Source organism: Spea bombifrons, chromosome 2 (genome assembly GCF_027358695.1).
Source record: "Spea bombifrons isolate aSpeBom1 chromosome 2, aSpeBom1.2.pri, whole genome shotgun sequence".
Taxonomy (NCBI): domain Eukaryota; kingdom Metazoa; phylum Chordata; class Amphibia; order Anura; family Pelobatidae; genus Spea; species Spea bombifrons.
This window is the reverse complement of record NC_071088.1, coordinates 72,756,616-72,768,885: the sequence shown is the minus strand read 5'-3', so window position 1 is coordinate 72,768,885 and position 12,270 is coordinate 72,756,616. Positions and strand designations below refer to the sequence as shown.

At 41.7% G+C, this 12,270-nt stretch overlaps 1 protein-coding gene across 2 annotated transcripts in view; it reads right to left on the bottom strand.

Annotated features, from left to right (window-relative positions):
* Nucleotides 1-2,728, bottom strand: part of KCNQ4 (potassium voltage-gated channel subfamily Q member 4) — a 48,320-nt gene extending 45,592 nt beyond the window's left edge. For both annotated transcript variants that reach the window (XM_053454741.1, XM_053454742.1), the window contains exon 1: nt 2,047-2,728. In XM_053454741.1, the coding sequence (XP_053310716.1) occupies nt 2,047-2,321 (275 nt within the window). In that variant the 5' untranslated portion in view covers nt 2,322-2,728. The remainder of the gene's footprint in view (nt 1-2,046) is intronic.
* Nucleotides 2,729-12,270: the final 9,542 nt, after the last annotated feature.

Sequence of the window (12,270 nt, the reverse complement as noted above, 5' to 3'; positions counted from 1 at the left end):
TGTAGAATTCTGCTCCTAACCTCTGCCTATGCGGCCAGATAGTTAGCTATTCTACTATATATATAGAGAGAGAGAGAGAGAGAGAGAGAGAGAGATAGATAGATAGATAGATAGATAGATAGATAGATAGATAGATAGATAGATAGATAGATCGATAGATACATATCTATATCTATATCTATATATATAGAGAGATATATATATCTATCTATATCTATATCTATATATATATATATATATATATATATATTGGTCTCTTGAGAACATTGAACCTCTATATGAAATCTGCCGTGGCCAAGAATAATTTTCTTACAATCTACAATAAGTTCCATCACAAAAAGGAAATATCATACTGATTGGAATGTGGCTTGCACGTGCCAGATGAGTAAATGTATATATTTCAACTTTCTACGTCAGCATGGCCAACATGCCATTAAAGGGTTAAACTATACACACAGGAACCACATGGTGCCCCCTGCTTACAAGACCTGTCAGTATGACTGATCTGAAGCAGGAGAATAAAATTCCTATAATGTAGTAGGGGAGTGTTTTTAGTCTCTCTCTCTCTCATGGAAAGTCATTTCCCAACATGCAACCTTTATTGATACGCTTATTATTGGAAGGCATGGGGGGATGTGCTAATGCACTACGTTCCAAGCAAAGGGTTAATTTACATTGATGACCAAGGCTGCGAAATTGATTTCCAAAACTATAATTTACTTAACTTTTTGTTTTATTATTTATTTGAAGTCGCCAGCGATGAACATGGCGTGACGTTATTACAACCCTTCCGAATTAAGGGAACGGCATATCCTGAAGCGTATATATACAAGCCAGATATTAAAATAAATATTAATAAAATAATAAAATAAAATAAATGATATGGCACCGGCTTTCACAACCAGGTGTTTTAAGATGTTTTTTTTTTTGTTTACATATACTAATTATAAGGCTTGATGATAGTATTAATAAGATTAATAATAATGGGCTTGTACTGACCACGGCATAAGCTAAAACCAATTTTTTTTAACTATTAATTAATAAAACTGGATATTAAAATAAAATACAGATATTTTGCATTACTTGAGTTCAACTCCCACAATCCCCAGGAAGCAAGTGCGTAGCTTAAGGCTACAATTTTTAGACGACGTTGATTGATCTAAAAACTATTTTTATGAGAAAAAACTTTGAAATATATAAGTATAAAAACATCATTAAAGCCCTATAAATAGGAGTGATGGAGACATGGTTTCATGGGACAACAGTTTGGTACATTTATTTTAGTGGATGATTTATGAGTTTTGAGAGTGTTTCTCATGGTTTCTCACCACACAGCAAAATAGCAGAAAGAAACGTATGCTATTATAGTATGGCCCAACACAAGGTATAATAATAATAATAATAATAATAATAATAATAGCAATAGAATTACTGATTGGAGACGTGCTTTCGGGAAGTCAGAAGTACTTTTGCAAAAGGTTAATGTAAATAAACAAACAAAACGTTTACAATACTGGATACAGAAATGTTTGAAACTTTTATACCTATAGACTATTTTGGTAACTGGACTCATTTTTTCAAGTTGAATTAAAGTTCACTCTAAAACTTTTTTTTAGATAGATTGATAGATATATACATAACTAGATAGATACAGAGTGGTGGATGGATAGATAGACATATAGACAAATATATAGATACAGATTGATGGATGGATAGATAGATAGATAGATAGATAGATAGATAGATAGATAGATAGATAGATAGATAGATGATAGATAGATAGATAGATAGATAGATAGATAGATAGATAGATAGATAGACAGACATATAGATATAGATTGATGGATAGATAGATAGATAGATGATAGACAGGTAGCTATAGATAGATGGATAGATAGATGGATATATATATCTATAGATAGATGGATAATGGCTAGTAATAGATGTGGATGCGCACATGCTGACTTTAATGGCATTATATGAGACTGACTTTTTGTGGCATAGGGCTGTCAGTCCCATGCCCGGTAGTGAGGACGGTGTACTCACATGAACACATGGTAGACGAAGGCCCACCCTCGGGGTCTCTCCAGCACGTTGTACAGATAGTTCTGCAGGCGCCGGTACCTCTTGTGCGAGGCTGAGGTGCGCGGTGGACCCGGCAGGGGAGTCCCCAGGAGCCCCAATCGGCGGGGGCTGCCACTGTCCGTCTGCACAGCCGTAAGAGCCACGAACTCCATGCCGCTCTCCTGGCCGGGCACCGTGGCCAAGGATAAGGAGGGCACCCGGCCATTGTCTGTCTGGGGCTGTGCCCCCACGGCCATGGTCCCTTGGGGGGGATTGGGGGCAGCGGGCTTCAGCTCATTACAAGAAGGGGAGTCCCGCAGGGATGAGCCCGGAGAGGGAGAGGATCTGCCGGCCGGGCACGATTCGGAAGCGGAGGGTCCCGAGGATTTAAGGGGTGAGGGATGAGGAGACGCTTGGCAGCGGGGCGGCTGGGGTTTCTGTGGAGCGGACACTCGGGGGCTGGGAGGTGAGAAGTTGTGGGGAAAGTTTCAGCTCCATAACAGTGGAAAGTTAGCGAGTCACTAAATCCGGGTGAAGCTCGGCGCCGTGAGGAGGGAAGGAGAGCAGCTCGGTTTAGCTCCAGCCGACCAACAGTGTGCCCGGCGTGCCCTCTGTGACAGCCGCACACGGACTCCCGCTCTGCTGCAGATCCCCCTCTCTCTTTCCCTCTTGCTGTCCCGTGTGCGCCGCTTCTCCCTCTCTGCTACCCCCTCTCACTACTAACACCTCCCCCTCTCTCATCCCTGGTCCTCCCCTTACACAAGTTACAGTAAGTCACAGACACAGCCGGCCTCCCCCGTCTCTCTAATATCATGTCTCGTGGACTCCCCTTCATCTCTTTGCCTTACTGTATCATTGTGTGCCTCTCTCATCACACTGCATCTCACTCCATCACACTCCACCACACTGCATCTCACTCCATCACACTCCACCACACTGCATCTCACTCCATCACACTGCATCTCACTCCATCACACTCCATCACACTGCATCTCACTCCATCACACTCCACCACACTGCATCTCACTCCATCACACTGCATCTCACTCCATCACACTGCATCTCACTCCATCACAGTCCCTTCTCCAACTGTCCACCTGGGTACCAAATCCATGCTCAGACCTAATTCACAGTGCAGGTTATTCTATTGAGTCTTCATGGTCATATAAAGGCATATATTGTGGTCCTCAGTTTGCCCCCTGCTCTGGACAGTCTCAGGTTCTCTTGTTAATCCCCCTGCCCTCCTCTCTGCCTCACTATATCACTATATCACCCTGTTCCCTCTACATTACACATGCCAATCTATACCCAAGTCACACAGTCCTCTTTCAGTTTGTCTCATTTGGGACTAGAACCCCTCACACCTCCTTGCTACCCTCCTCAATTTCATTTATCTCCCCTATGCCCTACAATGTAAATATTGCCCCAAGCATGATGCATTGATGGCAACATTGATGCACTCGAACATATGCATCAGCTCTCCATCTCATCTATATATATATATATATATATATCCCTGGAACTCTTTTAATGATTTTTGTTAGTCTGTAGGTATATAATTTGTAATTTCATGACAACGATTTCCTTTTCGTTTTGTGGTAGACATTTTCCACCAAGCCACGCTCTTCTGTTTCGACCACAATCTTCCACTCTTCCAGTAACCCCTCCTTCACATTTCTCTTAGCTTTCACCCTTCTCTTATTTCATCTCATACTATCTTACACTCTCATCTCCCTTCCTCTCGTTTTGCTTTCTAAAAATGATTGTATTTACCGCGTGACACTAAATTATTTCCATTCACTCTCTTAGACATCTTGCGCTTTTCATATTATTTTTATTATTGAGATGAATTGTTGAGAATTTCTCATTTTCAAAAGGGATGTTAAATGTCAAAAAGTGCAATTTTAAATCATACTTTCATGTTCCCACCAAAAGCCCTAATAAGATGTGCATAAAACGACGGGTCATTTCTTTGCATGTATTGTGTAAGCTCTACACGATGGTTCCAGTGTTGTTAAAGTATTCTTAAAGGGAACATCAACCTTCACAGCTTTGAGTAATTGTAAATTAATTCATTTAACGTGTGCTTTATGTTTTGAATCAGTGCAGTTAATCAGCAAGATATTTGGTTTAAACATCTTTTTTTAAGGGCAAAACGTGGCAAAACTAACATATTCATTTTCTCTTCATAAATCATATACTTTCTACAAATTTCTAATTGGATACAAAAAGCTTCTACCAAAAAGGAGCAGTAAGAGATGAAACAACTTAACGGAGAAGAAAAATGATGGAAAATCCTGATATTGGGAAGTTAAAATCTCTGTTTACGTGGCATAAACATGAGATGAGTTTGTAATATTCATGCGTTAATCATTTTATACCGTTAACACTACTATATAACTGTAATATATTGTAAATTGGCAAGTAGCAAATCCATTCTGAAGAGGAACTATCATACTGGAGATAAAACCGGAACAGAAACCCCAGTCACATGTTTCATTATAATTCATGTTTTTTATGTACAGTTTTATGTTGTTTAAGTTTAAGGTATATTGTTACCCCATATCTGCTTTGGCCAAGGACATTTCTAGGGCATTTTATGCAAATCGTTCCTCCATTTCCCGTGGTACCTCGGTGAAACCTGCATTGGAATCCTACTGTGAGCCCAAGCAGGAGGTCAACAATTCCGGTACCAGTCATGCAATGTTCTAGTAGACTACATAGACACCTCTAGAACCCTGTCTGTAAATTTACTCTCTTCACTTCATGTATAAAGATAATGAAGCAAAATGATGGCAGCTCTCATATGCAGCACAGAGCAATTACACATTTATTGATACTTAAAGGGATATTCTAGTGTCCCAGGCAGGTCTGGCATAAATGAGTACTTTAGAATGGATTATTAAAAATGAAAAAATAAAATGATATGCCTTAGCTTTAGTGGAAGCTCCAGAACTCCTTCATGGTTTCACACCACTGAGTGGCTGCTTGAATGGGAACTCTCTGGGTTTTCCCCAGAGACTCCTGGTAAAGCTGGACCACGCTCAATTTCCGGGTCACGGAAGTGGCAATTAGGAATGCCTACTCCTAGCCACTTCCTACCCTATAGAAATTTCAGGCTAGGACATACCATACACATGGTTAGCCCCTTCCTCTCATGTAGGTAACCCTGTCCATCTCAACGCCATTCCTACCATAGGTTGAGGGCTCAGGTAGCCAGAGCCTGGAAGTTCTCAGGGATGATCATATTGCAGAAGATGTGGTCGGAGCACAGGGGCATTTGTATATGGGGGATTCTGAAGAATCACCCCATACATTTGCAAGGAGGTCATGACAAACATATAAAGGGACCACTTAGATATTATTTGCATTAAAGTGAGGATGACAAAAACACTGACAAGTATGAGGTATATAAGTGTAAGAATTTGGATTGAGAATGATTTGAAATATGTTTCTATTTACTCTGTCAGACCTATGCTATGATCTGGAAGGTTGTAATAAGTCGGCCGTCTTTCCTAACCTCCCTAAATGCCAGTTTACGAGGCAGCTGTTGATGTCTGTTAAAAGGTTGCCAACTGCGTGTAATTGAGGGCAGCTGGTTTGAGTATCTGGTCAGCTGAAGGGGCTTGGGTGAGGGAGATGTTGGCATGGAATTGTTAGCTTTGGCGGGAACTTAAAACTGCAATGAATGGGTGCAGTTTTTTTGTCCTGTGACACAGAACCGGAAAGTTACTACTTTGTATAATTCATTGCAAATTTAAGGGGTGGACACGTTTCAGTCAACTGTTTCTCCTTGTTGAGTGCCCAGTGGCCATGTCAGATGCAGCTACGTGAAGAGATCTACTTGTAAGCCATAGTGAGTCCCAGGGGTTAATGCTACTGCTCACCTTTCTATTTAAAATGCAAAACATTTTACATTTGGGGGTTAAACTCACAAGAAATGGGGGTGCGTGAGTTGGGGACAAGGATGACTACATTGTTTAGAACATAGCAACATTTTACAAGTGCTGGTCAGCAACTTGTGCAAGGTATGCTGGGAAAAAATTAACGACACTGTCATCTTAATGGGAACACAACTCTGTGGCACATCTCACAGTAAATTCACTTACGTGTCTTTGAGTATCCTGGGCCACTGTTTGCCCTTAGTAAATACCGTATTTGCTCGATTATAAGACGACCCTGATTATAAGACGACCCCCCAAAATCTGAATATTAACTTAGGAAAAAAAGAAAAAGCCTGAATATAAGACGACCCTAAAGGAAAAAAGTTTTACCAGTAAATGTTAATTCATGTAAACTATTTTTTTTTAATAAAAGCTATGATTGAGAAAAATATTTTTTTTTTGTTTTTATTTCTTGTATTTTCCAACCTGTCCCCCAGTTACGCACATCTGCCCCCAGGCTTGCCACACCAATATGGCACTGTGGCCCATGATATGCCTTTTGACCCCCTATGTGCCACTCTGCCTCCAGAAATGCCTTATACCCCTATATCCCATTCTGGCATTTAGGGGGTTAAAATGCATATTATGGGGCAGAGTGGCATATAGGGAGGTATAAGGCATTCCAGGAGGCAGAGTGGCATTAAGGGAGTTAAAAGGCATTATATAGAGCACTCTGCCTCCAGAAATGCCTTATACCCCTATATGCCACTCTGGCATTTAGGGGGTTAAAAGGCATATTATGGGGCAGAGTGGCATATAGGGAGGTATAAGGCATTTCAGGAGGCAGAGTGCTCTATTAAATGCCCCCTTAACGCCACTCTGCCTCCTGAAATGCCTTATACCTCCCTATATGCCACTCTGCCCCATAATATGCCTTTTAACCCCTTAAGTGCCAGAGTGGCATATAGGGGTGTAAGGCATTCCAGAAATGCCCTACACACACACACACACACACACACACACACACACACACTTACTTACCGGTGCTTCCAATTTCCTGCTGTATTGCCGGGGCAGCGGGTTGACGTCTCATTCCGCGGCAGCCGGAAGGAGGTGGAGTTGGCAGCGGGGGTTTGTATGCGTCCGTCGCAAATACCTTCCCCGGCTGTCAGAGATCAGGAACTCTGGAACTCTGATCTCTGACAGTCGGGGAAGGTATTTGCGACGGACGCATACAAACCCCCGCTGCCAACTTCACCTCCGGGAGCACCGGTAAGTGTGTGTGTGTGTGGGGGGGGGGGCGACGACAGGAGGATCCAGGTCCCCTGCAGCGGTGCGGGGGATCTGGATCTTAGTCTCCTAATCAGACCTCTATTGGAGGTCTGATTAGAAGACGACCCCGATTATAAGACGAGGGGTATTTTTCAGAGCATTTGCTCTGAAAAAAACCTCGTCTTATAATCGAGCAAATACGGTACACCCAATTACAAACGTTGTAACTCATTTCAAAGAAGTTTGCAAACCCCACTGTCAAGGGATAACTGCGATGGCTCCCTTCATTAAGTGTAAAGAGGATTTTTGTATGTATAAATGTTTCTTCCTTCCAAGTTGCATTGAGCTCTCTGCCCTTCTGCGTACAGGGACCCCCCCCCCTTAAAATATGTGCCAAAGCAAAAGATTATCATTGTACTGTATATTTAAGGTATATAATACTGCTGGTTTCTATAGGAATTTAAATGTAAACGTATTTTACCTCCGTTGTACTCCTAAAAGGGATTTGACAACAAAAATCCTTGTATTTGTTGCTGTGTTTGGAGAACTATGGTCGCATAGCCTAAAGAGCTCCGACGTCAGCAAAAAAATGCCTAATTGCAGATTTCCATCCTGCCCTTTATGACTTACAGCCTACTTTTTACAGCTAGGTGGGTTTGCACACACTGGAGCATTACGTTGAATGCCGAATACCTTTCCACATGCCGAGTGATGGGAGTTGTAGACCACCTATAGCGGTGCTTTTGCAGAGAGGAATATTTAGTATGTCAGGTATTCTGAGCGACAATTTGGAATCTGACTACGGTGCATCGAGACCCAGCATACTGCCGGCATTAAACCCCTTTGAAAAGCGGAGAACAAGCTGCTGGCAGGCAGTGTAGTGGTTAAAGAAAATGATGGGGAGATACCCTGTTAATGAACATCTCTCTCTTTGCTTACTCAGGCACTCCGGCACATCCAGTACTAAATATCTGCAGGCATTGTGGGCCAGCACCCCCACCTCCCGGCTCCTTCTGTTGCCTCTGCTCTTTAAAAGTGTTTAGTAATGCTAACGGGGCATTTACTAACGAGTAGTATTGTTATTCCCCTGATACCTATAACATGCACTTCTCTTTCACCCCCTCCCTCTTCCTACTTTTTCGTTTGCGGTCGGTTCATTTTCTTCTGTTCACTAAACTTTTTTTTTTTTTTTTTGCTTTTGCTTTTTTTTGTTTGACTTCCTGTTTTTTTTATATAATATCAGAAATAAGTGTAGACGATTTCCTGGATTGGCCAATATACGAGAGAAGTAGAAATATGCCATTGTACAGCACTGCTTTATACGATAGCACTCTATAAATCAATAAATAATAATAATGTAACAGTCCCCTATTTCTCATGCGTCAGTGTCTCATTTTTATCATTTTCCAATCTTCTTCTCACCCTTCACATAGATCTTTCACATTATTTTATTACTTTATTTGGTGTGTCTCAGTTAACTCTAATCTCTTGGGTTTCTTCATTTTTTGCTCCGAGTTCACCCCTCCTCCTGCCTTTCTGGCTCCCCTGTGTATCTTCATATACCGCTTCTCATTCTCCCTCTTTCCGTTTTTATTCTATCTTTTCAGTTGTCTTTCTCATATTCTGCATTTCCTTCATAGATTCCCTCTCTTTTTCTGTCATCACTTCTGCTCTTTCGGTTCTCCTTAATTTGCTATCCACTTTGCCTAGCTGTCTTATATATGATCTTCCTAAATCTTGCTTAGGATCTGTTTTTTTTTCCTTTTTCTATTTTCTTTGTCTACCTTCTCTATCCCTTTAAATTCTTCTCCTAGGTACAGCTTTCCCTTCGCACTGCTTGTGACAATAACCCTGTGTGCTTGATATTTTTACCTCTGCACATAAATTGCTGACTACGAATTCTCTAGCTAAAATACTTTTTCACGCAGATGGGGGCCACCAAAATATCTCTTTTCCTCTTGCTCTTTGTTTTTCAGAAGAACATAATTTTAATTACTCACTGTCCTCGCCTCCTCTAATTAAACAGAAGAAAGAAACATTTAGACTAAGAGACTACAAGCGGAATATCGGTCATTTACAGAAGACCCAGACTCGCAGTCATATTTATTACATGAAGAATGGATATTCCCCATTGGGGAGGGAGCACATCTTTAAAGCAGTTAAAGGGCTAGTACAGTTGTGGTGTCTGTTACTTTGTGTAGCATGAATAAAGTAGCATGTCACAGATTTTGCTTTAAATTCTGTAGGTGGGGACATGGGTTAACCCTACATTGACATAGATGTATGATATATCTGTGGTTGTCTTGTGTATCATTAGTCCTTGTAACGTTAGACATCCTAGTGGCAATATGTGGAATCGCATTTAACACCAAAATACATGCTTTACACAGTGACCCAAATCAGGACAACCCAGGAGAATTTCCCCCACCTTGCCAGTATTCTCCTGGCTATGTTTTTCACAGCCTCCCTTGTAGCACACTGATCACATCACTTACATATACACTATAGAGGAGTTGTTGGTTATTCATCAGTCTCGATGGGCATGTTATTGCAAGGTGACTATTCAGGCCCCATTTTTCTAGTTGTGTTTGACATTTACCTCTTCTGACATGGGCTATGCTTAGTTTCCACCACGCCCCACCTTTTGGTTCTACTGGTGGAATGTAAATGTGCATTCCACCAGTTGTACAAGTTTATACAATTTGTGGTGTCCTTTGACTAAGTTTAACACAATTGGGATAAGGGTCTGGGCTACTCTGTTCTCTCTTCAGGTTTTATGGCAGCGGATGAGGAACTACTATGTCGTTCACCAGAAGAATCAACTCTAGGAGAATAACGGCCTTATTCTAAAATTATCTCCATAGGGCAAGCATCACCAATGGATGGATTCTTAAGTGTTTGCGGAAGAGGAAGTAACACATTTGTAGAGACAGCTGCTTGACACAGCAGTGTGTGTGTACTACTTCTGCCATACTTGGCACTATAGATCTTCCTCTTTCTGCATATGGCAGAGGGTGGATCTGTGCCAGAAGGAGTGGTAGTAGATGAGTAAGGGGTTGGGTTAGATGTAAGAGGGAAGAAGAAAGGGGTTAAAGGGGAGTGAGGATGGGCAGGGATTGAAGTGAAACACCTGGAGGCGCGTGTGCTGCTCACCTGTCCACTGTACAGATGTACAGTATGTCATAAGAACAATTCTAACAAAATACTGCAAACACAGGGTGAGATTTTACAACTTAATTCTCTGGGGTATGACAAGACGAGAGACTAAGACAAACCAATACACAAGGTGGAGTGAGCCATGCTCGCAAGCTTACAATCTTGAAGGAATGGGGTGACACGCATAAGCCACAGAGAAAAGGTGAGAGGTAGTGAGAATTAGGATTCCTCATGCCCACTAAGCTAGACCATTTAGAATTTTTTTGTGTCTGCTGCAAGCCGGGAATTGCGAGTAAACACTTAATCTCAGCAAAGCAGAAATGTTATTGAAAGTCCCTGTCCTATGAAAAGAGCTGGTATTTGATTTCCTATCAATCATTCTAGAAGAGTAATGGAAGAACATAAGGCTGATTGTGAAAACTGTTGTTCTTTTTGCCATTGATTAGATTTTAATCCTAATTGCATTTTTCTGTTGCCCAGCGTTTCAGCACTTTTTTACGTTAGCATGTTCGGCTAAGTACAGGGCAATTTATCTATCTATCAATCTATCTATCCATCATAGTTATGATGTTCAGTTTTTTAAAACTCTTATGTGCATACCTGAAAACTTGGGGGCTCTGCCTACCCGGAACCTACCCAAGCGGGACTAGACCAGGACTACCCATTGAGGTCAGTGGGCGCTCCTGCTGACATTGCAGGGATGCATTTAAAAGGGGAATGGGCAAGGAGTGGGACGTGTCAGCTCCTGCTTCCGTGGCTCAGACAGTGCCCAGGTATGTATATGTGCTTTTTTTCACCTCCCTGGGACGGTCATGGAAGATCACAGGGTCCCCCTAACAAGCTCATGCTCCACACTGCCCTTCAAAGGAGCACAGTGGGTAGTTACCCTGGACTGTGCCTGAAAATCGAGACTGTCCTACAAATTCCAGGACCTTTTTGGAAGTATACAATATGTGCTCTTAAATTTGTAGGGGAAAAATTAAATAACTTACCTTAAGGAATATGCTTGCCTGTAGATCACAGTTAGTCTCTGGACACATATAGTGTCCCATGACATTTCTCCATGGAGATCTAATCATCTCACTTTCATCGTTCGGTCATAACATACCATTTGTGCAGCCAGACTGACACCTTTTCCAATAATTTCCCCATTTAACCCTTCATTTTACTACATAGGTTCATCTGAATAAAAAATGTACACAAATACGTATAAAAAAACATCTGCATGACGTGTATTTGCGTGTGTGTATTATTATTTTTTGTAAACCTGGGCAGTGCCTGCATGGAGTTCTACACGTTTAGGCTTCCTCAAACCAGCAAAGGAACCGCACAAACCACAAAAACTAAACAAACACTTTGTTCATTAAGGGGCCTATTAATCTCCTGCTCTATAACACACATACTTTAAGTACTTAATCTTTTCTTATTACATTAACTAGAAGTTTGTAATTGTGTGTGCAGCCACATGTTCTGGCCTAAGCTAGACTTAGGATGGCAGGTCCGGGGGGGATTTTAGGCTTAGGCAACCAGGCCCCTGGTGTGCTGTTACTCAGTCGGCCAGTGAAGGGACATCTCTGATCTATGTAGGCATGCACATCCTTCCGTGTATGTGTTTAGCACCCAGTTTTCTGTTTTCACATAGGGGGATGAGAAGGCCAACCTGTGAAGGCCAAGAGCCAGCTCTGACGGTAGCTTAGTTTGTTAAACAGGTAGAAAATGAAATACAGATTTGTAGGAGAACTTTTTTTAACAGCTTTACCACTTGTAAGGTATTTGCAATAACGTTGATCGGTCTGTGGCGATTAGTAGCTTCTCTAGTGGAAGTGTAAATTAATTTAAGTGAGTGCTATCTTTAGACAGTGGTAGAATTCATGGAGCAGGCAGCCAACATGTC